General features: G+C 37.3%; 1 protein-coding gene across 1 annotated transcript; it reads right to left on the bottom strand.

Moving 5' to 3' along the window:
- Nucleotides 1-5,001: 5,001 nt before the first annotated feature.
- On the bottom strand, nt 5,002-12,252 carry LOC127879690 (multiple epidermal growth factor-like domains protein 11). The gene is made up of 8 exons (XM_052426715.1): nt 12,176-12,252; nt 10,454-10,613; nt 9,986-10,093; nt 9,442-9,613; nt 8,552-8,606; nt 7,338-7,489; nt 6,629-6,768; nt 5,002-5,130 (listed from the first exon to the last, which is right to left on the bottom strand). The coding sequence occupies exons 1-8, from the start codon at nt 12,250-12,252 to the stop codon at nt 5,002-5,004; spliced, it is 993 nt and encodes a 330-aa protein (XP_052282675.1).
- Between the last annotated feature and the right edge of the window lie 8,707 nt (nt 12,253-20,959).

The following is a 20,959-nucleotide window of genomic DNA, read 5'->3' as shown; positions in this document are numbered from 1 at the left end:
ATACATCTTCACAGATTTTAAAACTAATAGGATTAGTATTTTAAACTAGATAAGGACTATGTTCTGCACTGTATTATTGCATAAGTGCTATATGGTCGTGCTATAAATAGAAAATATGATTCTATAGTCAATTTTTTTAATCCAACTGGTGATTATATAGTTAGTATCTTTATTTACTTATGTGATTGCTGCTTTCAATTATTCGTAGTTTTTTTTATAAAGGGTATATGGTCATGCTAAAAATAGAAACTATAAATCTATAGTCTATTTTTTATCCAGCCGGTGATTATATAGTTAGTATCTTTATTTACTTGTGTGATTTCTGCTTTCGATTAATCAATTGCTAATTTCTACAAATTTAGACAAAATTGTTTTGTTTTTGTTTTAGAAAAAAACGTGTATCTATGTCTTTTTTTAAGTTATATGATTATTACAAAGATTAGGTTAAGGTGTTTGTTAAATGTTTCTTCTATGTGAAACATGGCATTCTTCTAGTGGACATATAACATTGGAAGGTTTTGATCATTTCGAATGTGCTAGGCCCAAATTTAACAAAAAAGCTAAACGTAATAGTGGTGGTCTTGTTGTTTACTATAAAAATATATATTCAGCTAACGTCGAGGTGATAGAACATAATACATGTAGTTTTTTATGTATAAAACTGCTTAAAAACAAATTTGGCTGTGATAATGATATATATTTGTTACACTGCTACATCCCACCAGAAGACTATTTAGTTTATAAGTATAACAATTCGCCTTTATTTGAATTTGACTTTTTAAATTTCATTTCTGAACGCTTATCATATTATAAAACGCTTGGTGATGTTGTCCTCATGGGCGATTTAAACTCGCGCGTGGGCGAAAAGAGTGACTTATCAGAAAATACTAATTTGAACCGTTATGTAAACATGCCCGCCGATGATTTTGATTATAACGATCTACCAATTCGCAAATCACATGATGTTATTACAAACCGGTTTGGTAATAGGTTGCTAACTCTATGCAAAGAATGCAGTGTTTGTATTCTTAACGGGCGCCTTGAGCCAGGATTATTCACTTGTTATAACTTAAGCAGAAATACTGTAGGAGCGAGTGTTGTTGACTATGTTATTTCTAACTATGAATTTTATGACAAATTTGTTAACATGAAGATTCATGAACTAAGTGAATTTTCGGATCACTGTGCAATTGAATTTTCATTAAAGTTATTTAATAACGATGCATCTTTAAACAATACATATGATCGTATCAATTGGAACACAGCGAGTCGTAGTCAAGATATCTTATTAAATCTATTACAAAATGAATCTCACAATTTTGACCTACTTACACAGTCGTTGATTAACGGTTCTCTCGATTTGGATTCGTGTATTAATAACCTGTCGTCTATAATTTATCGGATATCATTTAGTGTCCACGGTAAACGACGCTGCAGTATGAATAAAGATAAATACGTGATTAATTCGGATAGGCCGCATTGGTTTAACGCTGATTGTAAACAAGCTAAAGATATATTTTATAGATCGAAACAATTATTTTATAACCAGCCAAATGATACAACGCGTTTAAATTTTTTAGAAGCTAGGCGGTCATACTGTGTTTGTAAGAGAAAAGCTAAATATAATTACAATAACAAAGAGCAACATCGTCTTAAAGATATGAGTAGATCCGATTCACGAAAATTTTGGAAATGTATAAAGAAATTCAAAGGCGGTAATAAAAATCAAGCAAATATAAATGCAAATGATTTTTTAAATCACTTTAAACAAATGTCTGCAACGCCAAACGAAAATTGTTTTAGTAATTGCAATTATTCAGATTCAGCTGACGGCATAAATATTGACTCGCTCGACGATGCATTTACGACCGATGAAATTATTGAAACGATATCTTCGATGTCCCGAAATAAAAGCGCTGATTTGGACGGTAACGTTGCGGACTTTTTCATTGATTGTAAAGAATTTATCGCCCCATTCCTAGCTAAAATATTCAATTACTTATTTGATAACTGTGTATATCCGGAGTCCTGGACTAAAGGCTCAATTGTCCCATTGTTCAAAAAGGGTGATAAATCTAATCCGGCAAATTATAGAGGGATAACTTTAGTAAATATTCTGGCAAAAATATTTTCTTTAACGCTGCGCAACCGTCTAAATAATTGGTGCGAGAACGAATCAATTTTAAATGAATGTCAATTTGGTTTTAGAAATAATCGTAGTACGTCTGACTGTATTTTTATTATACACAGTATTATTCAGAAGGTTTTAGCAAATAATGTAAAACTATATTGTGCCTTTGTAGACTATGAAAAGGCATTTGATACTGTCATTCATGATGCCTTATGGATTAAACTTGTGAACTCAGGTATCATCTGTAAAATGCTTAATATGTTGAAATCCATATATGCAAATGTGAAATCGTGTATAAAGTGTCCAAGCTTAATGTCATACTCAGAATTCTTTGATGTATCATTAGGAGTCAAGCAAGGTGAGCCTTTGTCACCTCTTTTGTTTATTATGTTTATTAATGATATTGGTGAGCATTTGAGTTCTACAAACCTATGTACAAACGATGTTGATATGTTATCTATTTTTATGTTAATGTTTGCCGATGACATTGCAATTTTTTCAACTGATCCCCATAGTCTACAACACCAATTAAATTGTATAAATGAATATTCTAAGAAATGGGGTCTCAAGGTAAATGTAGGGAAAACTAAGGTATGCATTTTTCAAAAGTATAAATATAGAAATATTCACACATGGGAACTCAACGGCGACAACATTGAAATAGTAGATGTTTTTACGTACTTAGGTGTTAAATTTTTCTATAACGGCTCACTTAAACGTGCAGTTGAATCACTGAATGAGCAGGCTCTCAAAGCATATAATCACCTTATTTCAATATTCAGTAGAATCAAATTAGATATTAAAACTAAGTTGTTACTGTTTGACTCAATGGTAGCACCAATAATTACGTATGGCTGCGAAGTCTGGGGAATTTACGATTTGGCTGAGGTTGATAAACTGCATTTAAAATTCTGTAAACAAATACTTTGGGTTCGTCAACAAACATCTAATGCTGCTGTACTAGGTGAACTTGGTCGCTTCCCATTGTCCATCATTTGTAAAGAACGAGCTCTTAACTATTGGTGTAAAATCATGAGATCACAGAATACTTTGATAAATAGTTATTAATACATTAACCTCTGACGATGCATGCATGAATATTGATAGAAAACTGTGTTGGCCAAATGCTGTTAAAACTACACTTGATGATCTTGGTTATAGTAATGTATGGTTGCACCAGTATCACGAAATTGATTATATTTGTATGCTTAAACAAAGAGTCCGTGATGTTTACATTCAAACTTGGTTTGAATGTATACAGTCTCAAAGTAAGCTAAAATACTATATCTTATTTAAAAAAGAATTTTGTTTTGAAACCTACTTGAATTGTATAGATAATGAAAAGCATAGAATTGCGTTGAGTAGATTCCGATTGTGTTCGCATCACTTAGAAATAGAAAGAGGAAGATTTGACAATATTAACGTTAACGATCGTAAGTGTAAAGTGTGTACATCTGATATGATTGAATCTGAATTTCATTTTCTATGTATTTGTCCAATTTATAGAGAGTTAAGGTTAAAATACAACATAAGGCTGTCATTTAACACATTGAAATATTTCGAAACAATTATGTCAACAAAGTCTGTAAAACGTATCCGTAAAGTATCGAAATTTATATATTTTGCAATGTTAAAACGAAAAGAAATCATTGATTCGTCTGTTGCTTCCTAGTTGTCTAAATTCCTTCACATAATAAACATTGTGTTTTTTTGTGCTATATTTTCATATCTATTTTGTGTGTTTTTTTGTGTGTGCGTTTTTTTTTTAAATAAATATTATCTATCGAGATTATTTGTATGCTATGATTTAGCCAATCTTCATCTCACTGTGTATATGTATTTATCATATGATTTATTTTGCCAAAAGCATGTAATGCTGATTATGCGAATAAATTAACCAAAAAACCAAGTTAAACATCTACGTACATAAATTTTAAAAGATAACAACACAAACGGGTTCAACATAGAACAGATTAAAGCTAAAAATGTGCTGTTTTGGTTTTACATGTAATATAGATGTACAGTCATAAAATTAGAAACATACCACTTTTGCAAGTAATGTTAATTTCTCCGGGTGTTATGCAAGTTGCAAGTTATGCCATATTGCCCTAAGTATTAATGCTTGTATTAACTATGTTTAAATTATTTTACTGTCGCGTTTTACAGCTGCTTTCAATATGTTATTATCTGATATGTGTTCCCTATTTATTTATTAAAACTGTTTTTAATTTATTTGTAGGCGTATGGTCTTTATTAGCATAAATATCTCAGTTTTTGTGTTTTATGTGTAGTTACCTCCCTTTGCTTGACAATGCTTTGCCATTTATGCCATGTATGCCATTATGCACTTTTGTATTAATGCTTGTCTTAACCATGTTTAAATTACCTTACTGTCTCTCTTAACAGCTGCTTTTTAATATGTTATTATTATACATTTGTTAATAATGTCGGTTTAAAAGCTAAGTATAGCTTATGTTATATGTTATGTACTCTTGCCGACTTAAAATTAAATTTACTTGACGTGACTTGACTTGGGTGTCCGCTCACGCCATTTCTTCTATATTGCCTGAAGCTTTCGATAACATCATTCACATTGTCATATATGTCGAATTTGATTCGCTCACCGGCAACAGTTTGTCCATATACCGCCCCATTAAAATACCACGCACTGTCAATATTTGGATGCAGAAGAAGCCTGTTGATTAAGCCCTGGTTCGGTTTCGTGACATCGTCAACCAGCTTGTAACCGTTGCTCTTCATTGGAGCCCGTTTCCGCATGATGGCAGATTTCGCAGAGTTGCTGCGTAGCTTTATACGTACGAGGCGAATCTGCCCCTTCTTGGTAGGGATACGGTGCAATGCCACTATATCTATTGGTTGAAGGTCTTCAGAATTTGTCCTACAGTTTTTGCAAGTGATATTTCATTTTCTTCTTTAGCTTCTGGTATATTGAGGATTTTTATGTTGTTTTTCCTCGAATATTGCTCGTTGTAGTTTGCCTTTTAATGTGCAGTTTTACTCACGTCATAGGTTTTTTCAATTTGCTCATTTATGGCTTTGTTTTTGATCTCATTGGTCATTTCGAGATGTTCAATTTTTTCTCTTAGGCTTTTATTTTCGAAATCTAGGCTGTCCATTTTGGATTGCATATCATTTACTTTTTCGTTGATCATTTGTTCAATTTTTGTGTGTGTGTGCTATGTTCAAGGCTTTTCATAAGATGTGTGACTGTGTTCATTATCAGCTGTTCAACTTCATCTTTTTTTAGCATGCCTTTGACATCATCCCTTAAATTTGTAATTCCTTCATTCATGACTTGAAGTTGTACCTGTATTGAATTCAGTTCCTCCATGCTTGAGTTACTGTTATCACTATTGTCTGGCCTGTATTTTTGACAGCAGGCTTTGTTTGTGGCTTAGTCCCCGTGAAACTTAGTTTTGGCTGGTTTTTTGTTGTCTCGTTGCTCATTGTTCGATTGGTACAAGTACAGTTATTGTTTAAGGTAGATAATTGATAATTACTATAGTCAATGGTTATAATCCTTTTGTAATCTTTTTTACACTCTGCTGGTGTTTAGGAGTTTTGTCCAGTTTTGTGAAGTTTGATGTTTGGCATACAGGTAAACACTCAGGTGTCACACAAATATTTAAATCTTTTGATATCCACTTTTTCAAACTACTATTTTATCACATAACTTTTCCAGGTTTTCACATTTTTACAGCATCTATTAATTCTTCATGCACATGTTGCACTATAAATTACTACTTTTACTTCACTATAGGCATGTATTTTAATGCTCTTTTGAAGAGCAAATTTATCTACACATCTGTCCAAGATGACCTTGACACTGTGTAATAATATTGTTGTTGTTGTTGTTTTTAGCAGATTTTCGAATAATAGTTCAATTCAACATATGAAACAATAGCCAACGTAAACATGCAAGCCTTTCCATATTCCCCAGACGAAAATTGAGATTCACATCGACTTCCTAGGTAACCAGGTAGGCAAACACACTGCCCGTTAATAGGGTTACATAATGATGTCGTGTTCTTACATAACGTTCGAGGAATAGGATGTAAAACTACCATTTCTCTTATAATACACAGTATTTACCCACGTGTACATTTAAATATAACTTATATCACGATTATTTTATTTTCCTGAATAACGTAAAACACAAAAACGACGCCATCTTGGGAGTAAGTTCCAACTAACCTCACTTAAACCAGGTAAGCTTACATATAAGCAAGCCACCCTAACCCTTGAATACTGAGCTAAATTTTTCGAATATATCAAAGGACCAATGTCCGTACGACGCCGGTCGCATAACAGATATCACACCAAAAATAAACACATTTTGTTCCTTCATACCACTTGTTTTTGTACATGAAAACAGTTGAAGACAAAATCATCTCACTGTTATTTATGATATATTAAAACCTTATCAACAAATGCATTAACACAACATTTAATTCAGCAACATCGGCAATGACGTACCGTCTCACAGCTGTATCCAAGGTAACCAGGTCCGCACATGCAGCGACTGGAAATCGGGTTACACGGCTGCCCGTTACATTTACACTCCTGTTCGCAGTCTTGTCCGAAGTTTTTAGGGTCGCACATCTCGTCACAAAATGCTGAAACGTTACGTAAATAGCTGTGTATTATCTATTACAAAAGACTATAATGTCAGTAATTTAGCGACTAAAAGTGTTAAGTGTTGTGGAAGAGAAAAACGATAAACAAACAAATCCAGGTTGCCTAAAAATTGTGAACTTAAATATGCATGCGCATGTAGGCAAATGATTGAGATTTTTTTACATAAAAAAATGGTGCTGGAATTCTGTACTGGCGTCAGTTATAAAATTACATGAAGATCTTGTGCAATTGAATTGTCGTTTACGTATACCATGAATATAATATAAATTTAGGCTAATGTAGTACTGTTTATAAAATGGCGCAAAAACGCACGACGAGTCGAAAGTACCATTCTCCCGTGTTCGGTATTCATGTTGTTTTTAACAATAATATCGGCAGCATATTCAAATGGTGTTATTAACCCATTCATTGAAGGCTTAGGCTGGATACTAGTAGGTAATTTTTTATTTGAATGTGCATGTGGGAAGTTCACAGAAAAAATAGGCCAAATAAAATAAATAATTTACGATATATTTATTGCATTTTAAGCATGCCTAAAACAACTTACGCAGTTTGAATCCCGGAAAGCATTCGCACAGACCATCCACGGGCGAGCACGTGCCATGGTTGCACGAGGCGCAAGTCTGCGAGCAATTGGCGCCAAACCTGCCCTTCTCGCAAGGGAAAGCGCAGTTGTGGCCGTAAAACCCAGGCTGGCACCTGGGAATAAGGCGATATATGGATGAATGTTTTTCAAGTTGTACCAGCTGTGATAACTGGGTTTAATGCAAGTGCGTAAAATGTAATCCCACATTAGACTGTGTGGTCCTTATAGGCTCATCCGGGACGACACTTACCGCCTAAACTGGAATTTTGTTTAGAAGAGACTTTCTTTTAACAAAAAGCTCCATAAAAGTGGAAAGTGTCATCCCGGATTGAGCTGTGCGGAATGCACAGGCTTATCAAGTACGACGCTTATTACACATAAATTAAGCCTAGTTTCCAAGAACAAGACTCATCATTACACAAATGGAGAAAATTAATATTTTCAAATGAAGATTGAGTCAAGGTTGTCCTGCTCTAGGGAACGCACGGTGGGGCTACAGTGCTTTTTCTTGATTTGAGCGGAGGGCCTGACCTTCAGTTTTGGGGAACACATTATAAACAAAACTGAAAAAATGGAAGACATTTCCCAAAGTCAGCTTGAATTTTGGGGGAAAATGCATCATTTTAAAGAAATTCTCTTAGGGAAAGGGGCCTATGAGACCCGTGTTAAAGAAGGAAAAAAGCCATGGGAACGCACTTGTGGGGATAATATATCTGGCGTAGCAAGTGTGGAAGGGAGCAAATTGCACTATACTTAACAGAAACTACGTGTTGAGTATGTCGAATTTTAACGGTAATATTAACGATGTGCCGAATATACACTCCTTGTATAGGCGGTCATTTTGAAAATGTGCATTATTTATTTGGTGCAATTGATTTGTGCAAGAGAATAACATATCTTAAATCAAATGACCGTTTGTTTGATATAAAACTAAAGTCAAGTTTCATAGTTTGTACTGCCGATAGCGTTATATTTCTATTGCCGTTTAAGCGATATGCTTTATCCTACCGCTTTTATGTGTTTGTTATTTCCATATACGGGGTGTTTTGTGCTAAACACTCAATATTACAATTTTTAAAACTTGTGTTAATTCATGTGATGTATTGAATTATTTTCAATAATTATTTAATTCGAATAAGTTTATATCCAGGGGAGTAGCAAGGGGAGTAACTTACGAGCAAGTCCCATCTGCCGGATCACACAGCGATTGAGCGATACATTGGCATGTCGCTGAAACCCAACATAACAACCATTCACATATACTCCCACTTTCCGAATGTGCAATGTTGTTTTTTGCCGAAGGTAAATTACATAGACGGCAACAACGAGCATAAAATCCTTGCAACCTTAGAAACTAAAAAACAACAAGAGATTGCCAAACAATATGGTCCCCTACCGGTGAAACTCCACCATTGTCAGTAATTTTTGTTATTTTTTATTTTAACATTTGTTGCCATAGCAACAACAATTTTTGACGTAGGAACAAAATGAAAGGACGTGCATAATCTTCATATTGCCATCTGTCTATGTTTCAAGTTACATGAAAAAATATGAAGAACTTTTTAAGTTATCGCAGGATCCTGAAAAGTGTGACGGACTGACAGACTGATAGATATTTTTGCAAATATCTCAAGTTATTGAAATTCATTTGCAAAAAAAACTTTTATGCATAAAAGACAGTTTTTCTTGCAGTTTGTGCCGATATCTTAAGGTATAAGAATAAATCCATAATTACGTCTGAAATCGGCGACAAAATGTTTAAGTTGCGTGAAGCATAACCTTTTATTGAAGCACTTAATGGCCAAATTAAAAGAATTAAAATATATATAAACATGTCCCTTTTAATATTATATAACTTACCACTGATCTTCTCAAATGCATAAATATGGTATTGAACGTAACATTCCGGCATGGTCAAAGGAGTAAATACCTCGCACTTAAGGTTTTCAAATTGAGCTTAAATACAATTAATGTGTAATAATAATATTGTTGTTGTTGTTGTTTGCATATTCTTGAATAATACTCACATAATACACATGATAAAAATCAAATAATTCTTACTTACACGTGCAATCCTTTCCATATTTTCCGGTTGGGCATTGCGATTCACATCGGCTTCCTTGGTAACCAGGTAGACACACGCACTGTCCGTTGCTAGGGTTACAGAATGAGGTCGTGTTCTGGTTGCAGGTGCAGTTTCTACGACAACCGTTACCATAGGTCCACGAGGGGCAAAGCTACAAAAATCGTTAAGTGAATACGCGCGAACGCATTTCATCAGCATTAAAGTATTTCGTGCCTAAGCAGATCAGGATGCTTGAACCGAAAAAAAGTTCTGACTAATTTTGATTTTGATCATATCATATAGCTGCAATTCTGAGCATGTTTTGCTTTTATAAGAATGCAATAGCGTACAAGATCAAATGCTCATCAATATGCTCTTTTTACAATTAACACTCATCAATATGGTATTATAGCGATTAACACTTATCAGTATGATATGATTCCAATAAACGCTCATCACTTTGATTTTAATACAATTAAAACTCATCATTATGGTAGTATTGCAATAAAGCGGAGAGATATTTATACACAAAGTACACGCCCACCTGGTCACATCCGGGCCCAATCTTGCCCGGGGGACAGTCACACCGTACGTCCCAGCTGGAGATTCCCGCCGCCTGGTGGCCCCCAAGCTCACATTGGCCCCACTTGGGCTGAAAAACAAGGCTATACGTAAAGTGTGATGATATATAAAATTTAAATTTACACACATGAATGTATAAATAGCATTAAACAATTGTGTCTAGGGTGCCTTGGTGTTCTGGATATGGTGTCCGCCTAGCGACCGGAAGGTCACGGTTTCGATCCCCAGTATGGGTGGGTTCTTTTGTATGTTCCCCAAAGACACTTAATACTTTTTCTTAGTCCTAGGAACCGGTCTCGAGAGCATTTCAATTAGCCTTAAGCTATCGATGCAATCGAGTTAAAATAAACTATTAAGATTGTATTGATTTAATTAATGTAACCAATATCTTGCTACCTGTATGCGTTTTTATTTTATTTGCGATATTTACGTTAGTGGTGTCGGCGTCCGCAGTGACGCACCAGGGACGACAGCGCGAGATGACATTATTCCCGACAGCCGGTGAAGACGGTGGCGGCCCGAACACCTGCACACGCTGCGTCCCGCCACATTTCCACAGGGGATTCCCCGAGCACGACGTATCACAATCCCTGATGAATAAGAAAGGAGTTGTCTTGTCTAGTGAAAATTCAATATACACAGCTTAGATAATAATTGGATCAAAGTCAATATTTATAGCGAAAATAATGTATTCTAAATGAATTAGGTAAACACAGATCAAAATTCGAAGTTTGAAAAAAATAAAATGCATCTCTCGGAAATAACCGATCATTGAAGATCGGCATTGGTCGTAAAATAAATCGCGGGAAATCATTAGAGGTGCGCTACCTTAAGCTTTTTCACAAATGCGACCAATGTCCAACAAACTGATTTGTTAGATTGGTACTCGTTCAAGTATAAGTATAGAATGTGCGGATCATTGGAGTTGAACAGTGTGCCTCGCACATGGATGCTGACATATTTGAAACTTGTTAAATGTCGGAGAAGTTGGCTTCACAAATATATATTAAAAATAGTAACAATGTTTTCTAATGGATCCTTTTAAATCAGAACACATGTCAAAAGAAAGCAACATACAACTACTTTTAAAAATCTGTAAAAAAATCAATGTCTGACAGATCGGTCGATGTTAGAGAGTCATGGAATTTTATGTAGTTTGGGTTACCGGAAACCGACAAATGAGACGCACTCTGGGATAACGGGGCTTAATACATATGCGTTAAGTGCAGTTCACAGAGGCTAATCAGGGACGACGCTTTCCATTTTTCTTTTAAATGAATTCTCTTCTTAACGAAAATACAGTATTGACGGAGACAGCGGCCCAAGATATAGATAATACTAGGTCGGTGCCGAATAAAGCAAAGTTTATTTTGCGAGGCTTAGAAAATCTGAATAACGAGCCTTGGCGAGTGGTTCAGATTTTCGTGCCGAGCAAAATAAACTTTGTTTTATTCGGCACCGACATAGTATTCGATTTATCCCATCAATTTTCTTAGTCGTAAATTATTTCTTTAAAAATAGAATAGGAAAATCGAACTACACGGAAAATCCCAAAGTTATTTTAAGCAAACAAAGTTTCATTATTTTAATCGTGCCGAGCCTAATACATTACAAAAAGATCAGTAACTAACCTGTTTTTCTGTTTATCATACATCTACGTCCCCGAGTTTTAAGAAATAATAAAAAAACACTAAACAACTGCAGCTTTAGCGTGAAAGAACATGCATTGTGTCGTATGACGTGTTAATAATGACGTCACGAGTACGCGCATTATAATGTTTTTATGTTTTTGAGTTGCATTTTTTTTTTAAATATATTACATCTTGGTATCAAATTGTTTGTTTTGTTGAATCTGAATCGATTTTACTAAAAATGATTACTTTATAGTTGATTCCGAGTAATATGATCGTTCTCCTCCGCGCGTGACAGCTATATTTCAGCACTGCCGAAATAGAGGAAAATTTATTCCACAGTGGTTTATTTCGACAATGCACGTCTGATGATGGGATAAAAGCATGTGTTCACTTCGCCTGCTTTAATCCCCGTTTTGCCAAATCGAGAGCTAATGGTTTTACGCACGTGCACACTCATCTGAGTAAACGTTTGCTTAAATAGGAACAAAAGATTAAAGAGATGCAGAGATGCTACATGCCCATCATCGGCCTTCCGACTCATGTCGAGGTGGTTGTCACAGAAAAACAGCCGCCCTTCCACCGTTCCGGAAAACATGTAGTTACGCTGTCTGCAAAAGGCATTAAATGATCTTGCATACAAAGATCTAATATTAAAGGCGACATAAATCAACAGTTTGTTGATTAACAACGATCATATTGATTGTTGCTCGTAAAATGGTAAATGAAAATACTTACTGCATATCCTAAAGCTCACGATTTAATATTTGGATTGTATTTGCATGTTGTAATTATAACATAAATAGTTCATAAAGTTTTGTGCAGTTCGAATCAGAGAAACGAGCGGTTTCCGAATAAAGGAAAGACATTAGCAAACAAATGGGAACGTAATAAAATGATTGGAACAGCTTACATGCCGTTTTGAAAGATGCGTTGACTTCATAGTGTTTTACTCAATGATTACCTAATTTTATTGTAATTGAAAAAATCTTGTTGCAATTCTGGAAACTATCATAACCATCTTAACGGACTTGACTATTTGAACACGCCCTATGTCCTTACCTGCACGCCTGTTTACAGAAATCCGGAGTCATCTTGCCGAGAGTTACCGCAGAGGAAGGGATTGCCACGGCGAGGGTGCGGTTGTTGTTGATGTCGCGGAATCAGCCCCGGTACACCTCGTTCCCAAACTCGGTAGTCATGTAGTTGATCTGCTTCTGGCCATGTTGACTGAGATCCTGAGAAAGATGTTTGCGTCAAAAACGAGGGACATAGAGGAACATTTTTACAGTGGGATCATTGTATTATATGTTAAAAGCTTAATTATAATCGATATTGTTTCATTTAAAGAGTTGTTCCGCGCTCAAGTCGTAACACACTCGTGCCAGTACCTAGGGGTTGCTTGTTCGATCGTTAGCCTAATAACTTGTCTTTCGCATGCGACGTTACCCATATCTGCAGTTAGCTATGTGTATCGCATGGGCACTACACAACCTAAGGTCGCCTCTTATAAAGAGCGCGTATTTCGTCGACCGTCACACCAAAACAAGTCTTCTAAGAGCGATAATAAAACAGGAGTATTCCGAAGGAACTCGAAAAAATGTACGCAACTACCGGTACACAACGTTTACGCTTCACTCACAATAAACTGCGACTGGCTCGTGCTGAGTTTTACCGCCGCGTGGTTGTCGCTAACGACGCCCTTTAAGATAACGGAGTCCACCCGAATACGCCCCAAGCCCCCGTCGCCGCCACAACTGCCGCCCCCTGTACCGCCCGCACCGCCCATAGCATCAAGCCTCTGGAAACCTAGTGAACGAAAATACATACACTATATGCCGATCTTCATCATAATGTGAGTGTAAACCTTTTTTTATATTTTAGCTTAAGTTCACATAAAGCCTTTGCCCCATTTCGATATTCTAAAATCCGTTGTCTGTTTAAGGAAGATTCGGGGAACGCGCACAGTGTGTGATCGAACCCAGAACTTCCTCATCGCCCGACGGACACATTATCCACCAGCGGCCTGTTCTAGTTATTGAGAAGTAGTGAACTAAATAAAAATAGCACCAAACTAAATCAATATATCGGTCCTTTAGAGGTTATGGTTATCTGAAGTACGAGTTCGCATAATTAAGATTTGTTATGGATAAAAAAATTACCTACCAACGTTCACCAGTTTAGCGGACAGATATATGGTGCCGCCACTGCCCCCACCCCCCGGACCGGACATGTCCCAGCAGGCCGTCGTGCTGTTACCAAGGCAACGTACCGGGCTGGTAAGATCACAGGCATCCGGGCAACTTATGCAGCTAGTGGTGACAACATTAGTTTAAATGTTATACGGTCTTTAACAGCAAAGGCTTTTTTGCAGACATTCCGAACACATTCAGATAAAAAAATACACAAGAAGTAGAAAAAGTCAACTGATGCAACTCATGGTATGTAGCATAAAATGCAATTTCGTACACCATTTTAAACACAATCCTAGGAACAGATATTTAAAAATGTCATATATATCAGTAGGTTTACATGGACAACATTTGTTATAGTTTCAAATACACAATCTAAAAAATCTTTGCAAATACACAGGCCCTATAAGATAACGGTCGTTTTTAAACAAAAACTTAAAAACGATTCGATATTCTAGCATTTTATAATGCAATCAGCATAGCATTGAAACCTCACCCTACGCCTTTGGGTGAATCTCCATTGCCCGCCGCGCCAGCCGCAGAAATGACCCCGGTCACGATGATGGAGCGTTCTGCGTATATACGAATCGCCCCGCCTCCATTTCCACCACGCCCACCTGTACGCGTATCATTTTATTATGATTATGATTATTATTTTAATTACTATTATGAGCAAGAAAAAATAAAAATATATCGTGGCAATGATGATGCTAATGATGCGATCGTTATGCCAATGATTAAGAGCAACCTTAAGAGAGCAATTAATTAATTAATTATCTTAAATTAATTAAAGCGACCCCTACCGACCGGGTTCACCGACAGATCCTTGGCGTTACCGCCGCTGCCTCCCCCAGACCCCATGTACAGACGGCTGACATCCGGATCACCGTACATGACGCCGCCGGCCCCAAGACCCGTCCTATCGCCAACAGCCTTGACGCCATTGGCCCTGTTCACAGGAAAGACAACGTGGGAGTGTTTTTTTCTTTAAAAACCTTCGAACGTGTCGCCATTCGATTGTAAAAATAACAATGAGAAAATATGTTCGATTACGTACAGTTTCAATGAATATCACAATATCGCAAGATTTAAAAAAAACTTCGCAGGTTCTTAAATGCGACTTTTTCATTGCTTTCAGTTAACGATGTTTACAGTACTCGACGATTGGATTTTGCTACTCACCCAGGGGTACCGTATCCGCCGCCATCCCCGGAGCGTCCGATGCCGTCGGTCATGTGATTGCCGCCTATACCTCCACCGCCCACGCCTCTGTTCTCCGGCACGTTCTGAGAACCCACACCTGCCGAACACACGCATACATAGCAAATATATGGCAACACAATAGTGTATCTATTTTTCCAGCTTTATGTTATAACGAACAACTTCTACATTTTAAATCTAATGTACTTATTGCACATAAACGAACAGAATATCATTTTAATCCACAGTGATAGATACAACTACATACACTATATAAAATGAACATTTTTTATTCATCAAATGCACTACAAATGGTCATTCTTTATTGTTTATGTAGTTTTATGTATCGTTATGGGTACAAACTGAGCTTGTTCTTGTGCGCTCCTTTATAATCACATACCGAAATTATAAAAATATTTGTATGTCACTACCAGATGTACATGAACAGAAATAGCATGGTTGTACCATTCGGATAAGATGGGCTTTGTGGCTAGGTGCGAACATGCGGATTATAACTACTCAAAATTACCACAAAATGTGTCAGTAAATAAAATACAAACTTTTATCGAATATTTATAATGTTTCTTTATAAAAAAAACCTCAAAATACCGGAAAATACTCTTATATGTTTACTTGTGACGGCAGAGGCTGTTTAATTGAATTGCTTTTCAAGATGCTTTCTCATATCAAGGTTATGATGTTTCAAGACACGGCTTAATACCTGTGAATAAGCCCCGTCAATTAAAAAAATGTACACGTTTTATTGCTTACCTGAATAAGACTCCCCTTGTACCCCGCCTTCACCGGGTGTCGATGGCGTTGAACCACCTCTATATCCCGCTCCGACGGCGTCGATATAACCGTCTATTTGTGCCTCCTTGAAATAGGATATTACATATTATTTTGTTTTCCAAATAATGTTCGAATACTATTTATTTTATTTTTCAACTAACGTAGGACTAACTTATGTAATTGCCGAAAAATAAGAACAGACGCCCATGTATCATTCGTGTAACAAGAGTATGTATTTCCCAGAAAAGAACATAAATGACTTGTCAGCCAAAGAATCATTGAATGTACATTTCACGGATTTTATTTTTTGCAATAAGTTGAAAATTCAACGGGATACAATAATGTATACGTATAATAGTTTGTAACTTGAATGCGCCTCTGACGCGTTCCTTACCAGGGCGGTGACGTCCAGTACGCCTCCTGTACCGTTATACCTTGCTACGACCACCGTCACCCCCTCGAGCACGACAAACCGGCTGATGTTGCAGTGGATACCTTAATAATATTTACGACGAAAGTACGATGAAACTTCTCTTGCAAAATATGCTCTTCTTCATCCGTTATTGATACTATGTGCATTGGTTTGATTAAAAGGTGTTTAATTGGTTTCATCTGAATAAAAGACTTGATAATTAGTGCCGGGTCGTAAAGTCCATTTTGCATGTAATAGATGCATGTCCGTTCTCAAGTTTCATTAACAGATTACATCTAAAACACGACGTATTTCGAGTGAACCAAGGGCAAACATACTAATTAACTACATAATGTAGACAATACACGACATATTAGGAAAATGTAGATTTTTAAACGAATGCTGTGCTTGGGAGTTGTGAGCACACATGCATGAGTCAACACATGCATATTTCCATGACGTCACCTAATTGACTCACCGGAAATGATGTCATGGTCCCTGAGGATCCAGTCAACGCCACTGTGGTCGACGACGTCGTCCCCGGTGCAGGGAGGCATAACGGTGTCCCCTAGCTCCCAGTGTCCAACCAGACCGTTGTACATGGCCTCATACTGAAAACGGTAACATATCCGGACATTTTATGTTTGCCTATTTTAGTATGGCTTCAACGCAAGACTTAAGATCTTTTAGGCAGTCTCGAGTCAGCTTCCCATGTAGATCCAGTACTCTGTTTCTTTACTTAAAATATTCAGAACGTTTCAAGAGTGGGGATCGAGTTTGTGACCTCTATATCGTCGGGTGGAAACCATAACCACATATCAGTTAGACAACATCAACTGTTTTTGTATGAGGGTCGTAATTGACGGCAGAACTTTATGACATTAGTTTTGCTAGTCCTTTACCTATTTAAGAGGAGTGGATATGAATTCTGTGGCATGACGTCAGTGATGTCTTGTTGTTACTTTGTCGTAGTATCGATATAGCAAAGATGGAATCAAAGGTATTAATGGAGGCAGGGAAATACATTTATAACATTTTCTAACACAGCACCAGAAAGTTGCCAAACGTAAGACGAGAGTTGAACTCACGGTAGAGTTGGCCATTCCGGTGTTGTACATGGACTCGTTAATATCCTGTGCTGACAAATCGTGGTTCCATACCTTGACAGTCTGTAAACGCAGTAAACATGCTGTATAAAAGGATACTTTAACACATTTTACATATACGGTGTTAATTATTAAGCCTTATATCAAACAAGAAAATATTACACGACAATCAACATTACACGGTAGATATTTACCAAAATTAGTATTAACTATAAAAAAATGTGCGGAATTTTCAAACGATCAACAAATGTGACAATTACAAAATGAGGTGTTTATTCCATAATATACTAGAGCAGTTTTAGATATTACGTTTATAATCACCGATATAAAGCCGGATTTGCCCCCGCTGCATATTCGATATAACCTAAACATATGCATTGAAACATTAAAACCGTAAACCAGCTGCCTGATTCGGACCAGACGATGTGTTATACGCCCAATTGTAAGAAGCTTTCATATTTATTCAAACCGCTTAGTAATGAGCTTCAACATACATTTAAATACATGTAGTTATAAAAGATAAATAGTGTAGTAACAGATTCTTATATTATTGCAAACTTCCCTCCCAAACCCGCTATCACCTCGCGCTAGTCGGCCGGCCACTCTCACCTTAATGAGACCCCGGAAGTAGTCTTCTGAACAGCAGACGGCGGCCCCTATCCAGAACCCGGCAGTGGTGGGGATATGATTCAGCAGCACCTATTCAGTAAAAGAGGCGAGAAATTGCTTCGTGTGGTCGCAATTGCAGCCCATAGATATGGATTCAACGATGTGCAACAGGAATGTAAGATATATGGCTCTCTAATCCCAATACTATTGCTCCCTACTGCAAACACTGCGTCTTTAACAATTAGTGCAGTGTTTTCTAATGTGTATCTGAGGAAGTCAAAACTTTCAAATGTCAATTAAAATTTAAAGTAATAGAATGCTTAAATACGGAAATGTATGATTATTTATTAACAACATACACATTATAAAAAGTAATCATAGCCTTAATATTCTGTTTAAGAATATTGGTAGCATTGGTAGTTTTTACTGTAATCAACCATGTCATGGGCGTAGCTTAATTTAGACAGTGTAGGCCAAAGCCTAAACTTTTTTAGAATGTCAAAACGATCAATTGGAAATGTTCTCTATTGTAAAACGATTAGTTTTGAATGACGCGACATACGTTCATATGTCCTTTCGACATATTAACGTCGTCTTCTACACATTTAAATATATCAAGTTTGGAGCGCGCTTTTGTCTTAAAAATGTTAACAGAGGTCAATATGATCGAACATATTCCGAATTTATCATGATCTCGAATGTTTCATGTTCCCTCCTACTACAGACAAGCAAAAACAGACCTTGAAATGCTCATCGAAAAAAACAGACGTTGAATGGCTAGTCAAAAACAAACAGACGTTGAATGGCTCCTCGAAAACAAGCAGACGTTGAATGACATCTCGACAACAAGTAGACGTTCAATGGCTATTCGAAAACAAGCAGACGTTCAATGGCTATTCGAAAACAAGCAGACGTTAAATTGCCTATCGAAAACAAGCAGACGTTAAATGACATCTCGACAACAAGTAGACGTTGAATGGCTCATCGACAACACACAGACGTTGAATGGCTCCTCGAAAATAAGCAGACGTTGAATTGCTCATCGAAAACTATCAGACGTTGAATGACAACACGAAAACAAACAGACGTTGAATGGCTCATCGAAAACAAGAAGACGTTGAATGACATCTCGACAACAAGTAGACGTTGAATGGCTCATCGACAACAAACAGACGTTGAATGGCTCCTCGATACACGCAGACGTTCAATGGCTCCTCGAGAACAAGCAGACGTTCAATGGCTCCTCGAAAACAAGCAGAAGTTGAATGGCTCCTCGACAACAAGCAGACGTTAATCGGCTCCTCGACACAAGCATACGTTGAATGGCTCCTCGACACAAGCACACGTTGAATGGCTCCTCGACAGTAAGCAGACGTTCAATGGCCCCTCGACAACAAGCAGACATTGAATGGCTCCTCGACAGTAAGCAGACGTTCAATGGCTCCTCGACAACAAGATGACGCTCAATCGCACCTCGAAAACAACTTGACGTTCAATGGCTCCTCGAAAATAAGTAGACGTTGAATGGCTCCTCGACAACAAGTAAACGTTGAATGGCTCCTCTACAAAAAGCAGAAGTTCAATGGCTCATCGATAGTAAGCAGACGTTAAATGGCCCTCGAAAACAAGCAGACATCCAATAGCTCATCGACAACAAGCAGACGTTGAATGGCTCATCGACAACAAGCTGACGTTGAATGGCTCCTCGAAAAAAAGCAGACGCTGAATTGCTCCTCGACAACAAACAGACGTTCAATGGCTATTCGAAAACAAGCAGACGTTGAATTGCTCCTCGAAAACAAGCGGATTTTGAATGACAACTCGACAACAAGTAGACGTTGAATGGCTCATCGAAAACAAGCACACTTTAAATGGCTCCTCAAAAACAAACAGACGTTCAATAACTCCTCGACAGAAAACAGACAATGAATGGCTCCTCGAAAACAAGCAGACGTTGAATGGCAACAAACGTAGAAGAGAAAATCCTCAAAAACATGTAAACGAAGAATGGCACCTCGAAAACAAGCAGACGTCGAATGCCACCTCAACAAGTAGACGTTTAATGGCTCATCGAAAACAAGCAGACGTTGAATGACTCATCAAAAACAAGCGGACGTTAAATGACAACTCGACAACAAGTAGACGTTGAATGGCTTCTTTAACACAAGCAGACGTTGAATGGCAACTCGACAATAAGTAGACGTTAAATAGCTCATCGAAAACAAGCAGACGTCGAATGACTCATAAAACAAGCAGACGTTGAATGACAACTCGACAATAAGTAGACGTTGAATGGCTCCTCAAAAACAAGCAGACGTTGAATGACTCATCAAAAACAAACAGACGTTCAATGGCTTCTCTACAACAAGCAGACGTTGAATGGCTCCTCGAAAACAAGCAGACGTTGAATGGTAACTCGACAATATGTAGACGTTTAATGGCTCATCGAAAACAAGCAGACGTTGAATAACTCATCAAAATCAAACAGACGTTTAATGGCTTCTCGACAATGAGCAGACGTTGAATGGCTCATCGAAAACAAGCAAACGTTGAATGATTCATCGAAATCAAGCAGACGTTGAATGGCTCCTTAAATCAATGAGACGTAAAATGCCATCTCGATAACAAGAGGACGTTGAATGGCATCTTGAAAAAAGAATCAGACTTTAAATGGCACCTCGAATACAAACAGACGTAGACGAGAACCTCTTCAAAACATGTAAACGATGAATGGCACCTCGAAAACAAGCAGACGTCGAATGCCATCTCAACAACAAGACGACCTTGATTTGTAACCAGAACAACAGCCGACGTTGAATGACTTATCGAGAACAAACATACGTTGCATGACCACCCAAACACAAGCAGACCGCGAGGCAGATGTGACATCGAAAGCAAGCACACGTTGAATGGTGACTCGAAAACTCAAAGACATCGAATGCCACCTCGAAAACAAGAACACATTAAATGCCACCTCGAAAACCAGCAGACGTT

This window comes from Dreissena polymorpha, chromosome 1 (assembly GCF_020536995.1).
Source record: "Dreissena polymorpha isolate Duluth1 chromosome 1, UMN_Dpol_1.0, whole genome shotgun sequence".
Taxonomy (NCBI): Eukaryota; Metazoa; Mollusca; class Bivalvia; order Myida; family Dreissenidae; genus Dreissena; species Dreissena polymorpha.
Note: the sequence above shows the minus strand (reverse complement) of the source record. Positions and strands in the feature narration are given on the sequence as shown.